Below are 7,678 nucleotides of genomic sequence, written 5' to 3' on the forward strand. Positions count from 1 at the left end.
AGAGCGCATCGTACATTGTATTATAACGTGAAAGGCTATTGAAACGGTTCTATTGTATTAGATACATGTTTACCGTTATAACTGTGTCTCTTAACATAATGTTGAAATATAGTAGTCAGTTTGTTTTTTTCAAAAGAATGGCTGATATGATAGAGTCGTACATAAAACAAAGGTGTTGATTCGTGATGCCTTACACGCGTCGTCTTATACGTTACAATAGCAACACGTCGTAATTTACCTGATAGCAGAGTGTACGTTTTTAGCATTTCTTTATAATTTATTTAGTTTAAGTAATTATTGTTGGACCAAGCATTAAAAAATAAACATATGTATCTATATGGTGTATAAGTATAAGCAATTTTGTTTAAATAACGTAATGTTAAACTATTGTTGATTACCGAACAATATGACCATAGAAAGTAAACGTATCATTCAAACCACATCTTTCATAGCGTAAAAATATATTTATTGCTACAATAAAAAGAAAAAATAGTTGGTTAAAATACTGATAGTGCAGTAGTAAGTTATGTTTTATCAATAATGCTACAATTGTGTTAGTAAAAATACAAAATACACACATTTGTGATTACTAACAGTCCTTTTTTTATTTTTATCCAAAAATCTTATACAGTAGCTTGTGAATAGCAAAAATGCAGTACAATATTTACAAAATATAAAGTGATGCAGGTTTGTAAGAAGTTAAAATCGACAGTGGTGCAATATTGTATACAATAACCTTTCTGAATTTGCATGAATATAGCAGAACGGTACAAACGATTCTTTATACATTGAGCAAATATTCTTTGCAATTGTACTAGTACTACTAATTAAAAATTATAATATACAAAATATCCACAATGAAAGATAAAACGTTTGTCATCAGAATACAAACATAACTATTAATTATACCCCATCAAAAAAGTACCCATATGGATTAGTAAACTGAAAACTAATAACCGTAAGGAACAGTGTCATAATTGCCTATAGGCACCCGTTTCGTGTATACAACTTCTCGTGTTTCGATATTCATGTTCTTCTTTTCCCTTACAATCTTGTATGGGTCTGTGACTTGTATTTTCTTTGGACCTTCACCCTGAACCATTTTTAACATGCTTCCAAAGTTGACTAAACTGTCGTTGCGATAATTCAGTCTAATTCCCCGAACTTTACAATGAGTTAAATTTCCATTCCTCTCTGGCTTGGCTAATTTGTAAGAATAATTTTTTGGTCCCCCAGACACAAATGCGACGATGTGGTTGTCGGATTCCAATTCATCCGTCAATTCGCCCAAAAAATCCCAAATGTGCGGTTCCCATTGTCCTTCCCGACTTACGTATATCACACTGTCGGTGTCGTAGTACAATACACGCCTGTCAAGCTGTTCTAAGAGTTCGTATAATTTAAGACGCGCCTGTGCAGATGTATGCCGCTATGATTACATTTGTACGACCAGACGGTTCTACAAAGTCTTTAGTTTGTTGCCATTGTACTTCTACCATCTGGTCATTTACAAAGTTTACATTATGCACCTCAGTGTCATCGCGAGTCATCATTTCGAAATATTCCTCTGGATCGTCGATATACGTGGTTTTAGTCATGTTTGGGCGCTGTCTAAATTTCCCCCAAAATGAATTTAGAATAAGCTTGGCCAATGCACGTAAACCAGGGTTCTTTTTTATATTATTAGGATTTAGCACAATTCCTTCTTTTTCAAAGTACAACTGTACATATGTATCTCGTTGTTCTTTGGTCTTACACCAATTAGGCCAATCGCTGGCTTCTTGTTTTAACTTGAGGAAGGCATTAACGTAAGCTGTGAATAGTCCACCATCCTTAGTCACAGGGTCGTATACCGATGTGTTTTCAAAAATGCCAAATCTCAAATACCCTCAAGCGCACGATCATCATCGCTGTGTTCACATGGAGATTGAACGAGCGACTCGCAACATTTGGAACAGAGAGAAAACATCAGACGACCAGAAGCTCTGTAAGGTAAAACTGGGTGGTAAAGCCCTCTAGGAGGAAGCACTTTACATTTTATTACCCTTTCATACTCGGTAATATCTTTAAAATTTTCTGTTATTATTATAGGATGCCCTATTGAACATATTCCAACCTTGTTAACGAAGGGGTATAAACTTGTAAAATCAACATACTTTATCGTTTCATTGGGTTGAACCGAATAGTACAGTTTAGCAGCATTTGTCCTACCACCAAAAAAAGCATCGCGAGGGACAAGTGGTGATGGAATAGTCAATGTTTTTATGAAATCGGCCATTTCATTGTTTTGTTTGATCTCTTTGTCAAATTTGCATTCCCATTGCTCAATATACTTATAACCTAGGTCTGTGATATACCGTCGTTTATCTATAGTCTTTTGGTACAGCTCTTCCATATTGAAACCGTTTAAGGGGTGTTTTGTTTCACGTTCCATACACGTGTGTCCATGGTGTAGACAGCCGTGATCAACAAGTACTATTTCCTCCCCGTTTGCCTGGATATATCCATCGGCTTTGTATTTACCAATGTGTTTTTCGCCCTGATTGGCAGCATGTTGAATATATTGTCCATTTTTATGGGACATCCACTTAAGCCATTGAAGAGCTTTGATAGATTGCCTATCATTCGAAGAGTACACTAAGGGATGAATGATTCCGATAGTGTCCTGTGGTAAGTATTTGGTACGGTACACTAAGTTGCATGCTGATGCAATCGTAATACAGTTTTGAAAGGGATCTATTCCAGGACTACATTCATCCTCGGTCATTTCCATAAACAGGGATCTGAATTTCAAGCAACATCTACGAAGTATATCAACATCCGATCGGCAATACTTTAAAAGTTCCGATTTACAGTTAAATTCATCGTTATGGTTTGCATTGTACCACTCAACAAATTTCTTTCTCTCAGTAGTTGACATCCCGTCTGGGTTGTAATAATGCATATCTGGCAAATGGGAAAGGACAACCTCTTGATTAGCTTTTGTATTGAAAAGATGCGGAAAATATCCTTTTGCTAACTCATTAAGGCCAAATGCCCCTGGAAGTTTAGACAGAGCCATAGGAAGAAAATTTAATGAGTCTATGAATTTCATTACCATAGATACCATTAACACATTTAAATAAAATACTCATAACTTTAGCTCCATTGTAGATTACTTTTGGTAGAATGGCATTGTCGTAAAGGTATCGGAGAACAAAGTATGAATCGTAACCTTTGAAATTATGACAAATGATAATTGCACCGGCGTTTTCTTCATTAAAAAGCCATTTGCAAAAATCTTCACGAGTGCTGGGCCATAAAATTGTTTTTCGCGTTCACCGAACTTTAAACAAGATTCACCCTCATCGATGTTAATACATGCGTTGCATACTTTTTGAGCGATACAAAGATTCGGCTCATGGATGCCAGTTTCTTGAATGCATTCAAAGTCAAAGAAAATATAGCTTAGGCTAACTACACTACTTATCTCATCAACAATTTCGTCACTTGTATCATTCATCGTTTCATTATTTACTGGCTGCATATAACAAAGGTGATCTTGTTGTACAAAAGTTTTGCAGATTACGCAGTATTTTTCGCCACGTTGATGTGGTTTTCCTCTGTGCCTTTTTCTGCTAACGAATTGATTGCAGTCTCTACACCTATAATATAATTTGCATACCGACCCATAAGATGTCGAAAGTTGTCTTAAGTGGTTTTTGTAACAGTTTTTACTTTTAAATGACCTATTACAGTCATCACAATATTTCCAGATTTCTTCAATACAGTTACTTTGAAAGCAGAGTTTACACGTGTTTTGACACCGATGTTCTAACTTATTGTTGTATCCTTTCATGCATTCGATACAAAAGTAGCTTCTATTGAGGAAAGCGGGCATACTAGTGATAACCTGTCTCTTATACACATCTAGATGTGTATAACGTCGTAATGGTTATTGTGATGATACAAGTAGATTTGCTGTTTTGCAGGCGGCCCTCGGTATATAATTGCATTGCCGTAATCTAAAGAAGCAACAATTATTTGAAATGGTGGCAGCACATGTTGAAATTGTTTGATCTCATTGATTCCAAATTTAGCAAGAGGTACTCTCGCTACGTGATGCAAATCAACGGCCAGTTTTTGCTGTATCTTGTATCCTTTACGAATGGCCTCCCAATTCTTCGGTTGTTCAATTTTAGCTTTTGCTGTAACAATAGCTCTAGCACAACACAGTTCATCTTTATTTCGGATTCGAAGAATACGTTGTTTTTCTTTTAAGAATCGCTCCAGGTCGACGTATCTCTTTTTTGGAATCTTTCCTCCTCTGGACATTTCCACATGCGTAATATGTATTTCTAATGACCCATCGATGCTGAATTCTTCGTACGACTGTAGTACTCGTTCTACTCTAGCAAGGAATAGGTCAGCCGTCAAGTGTCGTTTTTTCACCAATGGAAGTTGTATAGGATAATCCAATTCTGGACACTCTACCACCATACGAATTAGATCGTCAGGATGTGCCCCTTCCGTCAAGGTGTCGATGAGACTCTGAAAAACTTTATGTAGCGTACTTAGGATAGTAGTTGAATCACGAATATCTAAATCATCGTTAAATTTAACGCTGTATTGAATTCCTTTCGTCTTGAATTTCTTCATACTAACTTCAGTCATATTAGTGACTTGATAAAAGTCAAGACCATTGTTAGATAACTTCTGTCGCTTAGTAGTAGGTTCGTCAATTTGACCTGCACCATATCCACTTTGCACATTATTCTCACTTCCATGCTTGTTGTTGAGGTGTCGAACAAAATTGTAATGTCTTGCAAATACTTTACCGCACTTATCGCATTGGTGTTGGTTGAAGCGAGTATGGAAAACTTTGTTACATACTTTGCAAGAAAGCGTTGGCTGTAAAACAAAATATGTGAGATAATTCTAATAGAAGTATAACTGTAGGTATGTTACAGTATTTACTTAAGTTGGCTGGGCCTATATGAACTTTCAATAAATCATTATTGTGCCTGTCATTCATTTATTCCAGTACAGAATTGGTTTATTGAAAACCATTATTAATGTTGAAACTAATATTTAACTGCAATCATGTTTTGAACAGAGACTTATGAACTCCTTAGTCATAATACTATGGTTATAATTTTTATATGTCACTTTATTTAACTGTACCTTAATCCTAAGAATTTATCTTTTGCTGTAGCTGTTCATAATTCCATATGATATGATAAATAAAGTAAATATTTTTAGTTTAATACTCAGAAGTGGAGAATAAAGGATTACACGATATTCTAGCATATAGATTACAGGTTTGATACACTTATGTAACTTACCTTCATAATTTCTTGTCGTTTTCAAATTGATTGAAATCAATGAATTACAGGGGTGGAATATAGTTATAACTTTATCTAAAACAAAATATAGCAAGAAATTACAAATCCTATCTATATTCAGCAAATTAAATGATTGAAACAGCAAAAGGAGTGACGCATTTCTGCAACAGCTGATTAGGTCACATTTTGTAAAATTGCATACCTGTACCTACTGTAGGTCTAGTATATCTGCAGATTTAGAAAGGCTTACCCTTAATCTATTTATTATAAAATACTAACTTTCATCATTATCACATTGTCTATACGTAAAAAAAAAATTAAAACAAAACAACATGCCAATGTAATTTTATACAAAACATCAAATTCTTAATCACAAATTTAGAGAACTCTTGAAGTTACCTGTACCTACTGTAGGTCTAGTATATCTGCAGATTTAGAAAGGCTTACCCTTAATCTATTTATTATAAAATACTAACTTTCATCATTATCACATTGTCTATACGTAAAAAAAAATTAAAACAAAACAACATGCCAATGTAATTTTATACAAAATATCAAATTCTTAATCACAAATTTAGAGAACTCTTGAAGTTTATAATTAAGACAATTAAAAAATCATAACAGGCAAGAAGAATACTTCTAATATGTTATTTTGGTAGTTTGTTTTTACCATAGGCCTATAGTGATTACTAGACCTTCTAGGTTGTTTGTATGATTAGAGGTTATTTTGTAACACTTGTTGAAATAGATTATCAATGTTTCAAATACTTTTCCCATAGAGATGGAATCCTACCTTGTATGTGTTGGAGACGGTAATTGTTACTGAACAGTTGTAAGCTAGTGTTGGCCTATGGGCTGATGAGACTTGTCGTCGATAATTATACACTGTCCTAGTATAATATAAAAGGCCATTGACCAATAAGATTTGATTATTCTTAAACAAAGTTAAAACAAAATGAGAATGACCAATCACAAGTGAGAAAAATGTATTACCATTTTTTCGATTGCGCTGAGAGATCATTGATCGCGTAACCGTCAATTTTGACAAGTCTGAACTTGTCCAACTGATATACTATCGATTAATCAGAAAGTAACGCCATCAGCTGCCCTACGTCACAATTCACAGCTGATCAATATCACACCAATGTTGGTTACTGTATTCTTTAAAATTAATTCTTATCATGACTTACTTTACAAACCTTATCAGTAGCAAATTACACAAACAGAGGATAACAAATAATCTAGGCTACGTTATTCGTCCAAAATTGTTTTATACTTATAATAAAAAAAATAAAGAAATAAAACAAATAAAAAAACAAGTAGTTTGAAACACAATTTCTTGCTGATATTCAAAATTGGCTGGGTTGATATCAATAACAACAGGCTTGTTACACCATATAGATACATATGTTTATTTTTTAATGCTTGGTCCAGCAATAATTACCTAAACTAAATAAAATATAAAGAAATGCTAAAAACGTACAATCTGCTATCAGGTAAATTACGACGTGTTGCTATTGTAACGTATAAGACGACGCGTGTAAGGCATCACGAATCAACACCTTTGTTTTATGTACGACTCTATCATATCAGCCATTCTTTTGAAAAAAAACAAAAAAACAAACAGACTACTATATTTCAGCATTATGTTAAGAGACACAGTTGTAACGGTAAACAGGTATCTAAAACAATAGAACATTCAATAGCCTTTCACGTTAAAATACAATGCACGATGCGCTCTGTATATGCGAACAGCATAGGGTTAAGCTTGTTTTTAACTACAGGCTATAATCAAGCTGTCTTTTCAGACATTTCATGAGCAATATGTTAGTGCTATTGGTCGGAAACTTTTAGATATGTCAATTTAGATACACAGTTAGGAAATGTTTCCAGATGGAAGAAGCAACCGAAAAGTTTAAGAAGAGTTGAGCAAAAATAAATACATAAGCTAACGGCGATACACACCCATTAAAAGTTTGTCACCAAGTTTTAACCAATGGCCTTACTTTAATTGGTTTTACAAAATAGCGCCATTGCCTCATTGAATGGGCAAAAAAACACACAAAACAAATAATTAGGTAGATCCTGTACAATATTTCTGCAAAACCAATGTTTAATTTATGTTCGGATCTTTCGATTTAGTTATACATTTTTTCTTGTTGATTTGTATCTTTCAACTGTATTGCTATTCGTTTTAATAATTGACTTCAAATACTTTTCTATAGAAAACACCAATAATGGTCATAATGATCATACATTTTCGTTAATTGAAAACGAAAAACATCCAAATCAAAGGTCCTCCAAATTGTTACAACTACTACTCATATATGAGAGACAAAGTAAAAAAAAATACC

The 7,678-nt window shown here is 34.0% G+C and overlaps 1 protein-coding gene across 2 annotated transcripts; it reads right to left on the bottom strand.

The window, feature by feature from the left end:
* Window positions 1-1,008: 1,008 nt before the first annotated feature.
* LOC117125577 lies at window positions 1,009-6,206 on the bottom strand. 2 transcript variants are annotated; one of them, XM_033272106.1, is made up of 5 exons: window positions 6,118-6,206; window positions 5,325-5,399; window positions 3,925-4,890; window positions 3,807-3,892; window positions 1,009-2,097 (listed from the first exon to the last, which is right to left on the bottom strand). In XM_033272106.1, the coding sequence occupies exons 2-5, from the start codon at window positions 5,328-5,330 to the stop codon at window positions 2,067-2,069; spliced, it is 1,089 nt and encodes a 362-aa protein (XP_033127997.1). In that variant the 5' UTR covers window positions 5,331-5,399; window positions 6,118-6,206; the 3' UTR covers window positions 1,009-2,066. The 2 variants fall into 2 exon arrangements, with proteins under 2 accessions (XP_033127997.1, XP_033127996.1); XM_033272105.1 differs by lacking the exon at window positions 1,009-2,097 and having other exon boundaries at window positions 3,154-3,892.
* Window positions 6,207-7,678: the final 1,472 nt, after the last annotated feature.

Source organism: Anneissia japonica, unplaced genomic scaffold (genome assembly GCF_011630105.1).
Source record: "Anneissia japonica isolate Jap-2015-1 unplaced genomic scaffold, ASM1163010v1 scaffold14936_len10677_cov178, whole genome shotgun sequence".
Taxonomy (NCBI): domain Eukaryota; kingdom Metazoa; phylum Echinodermata; class Crinoidea; order Comatulida; family Comatulidae; genus Anneissia; species Anneissia japonica.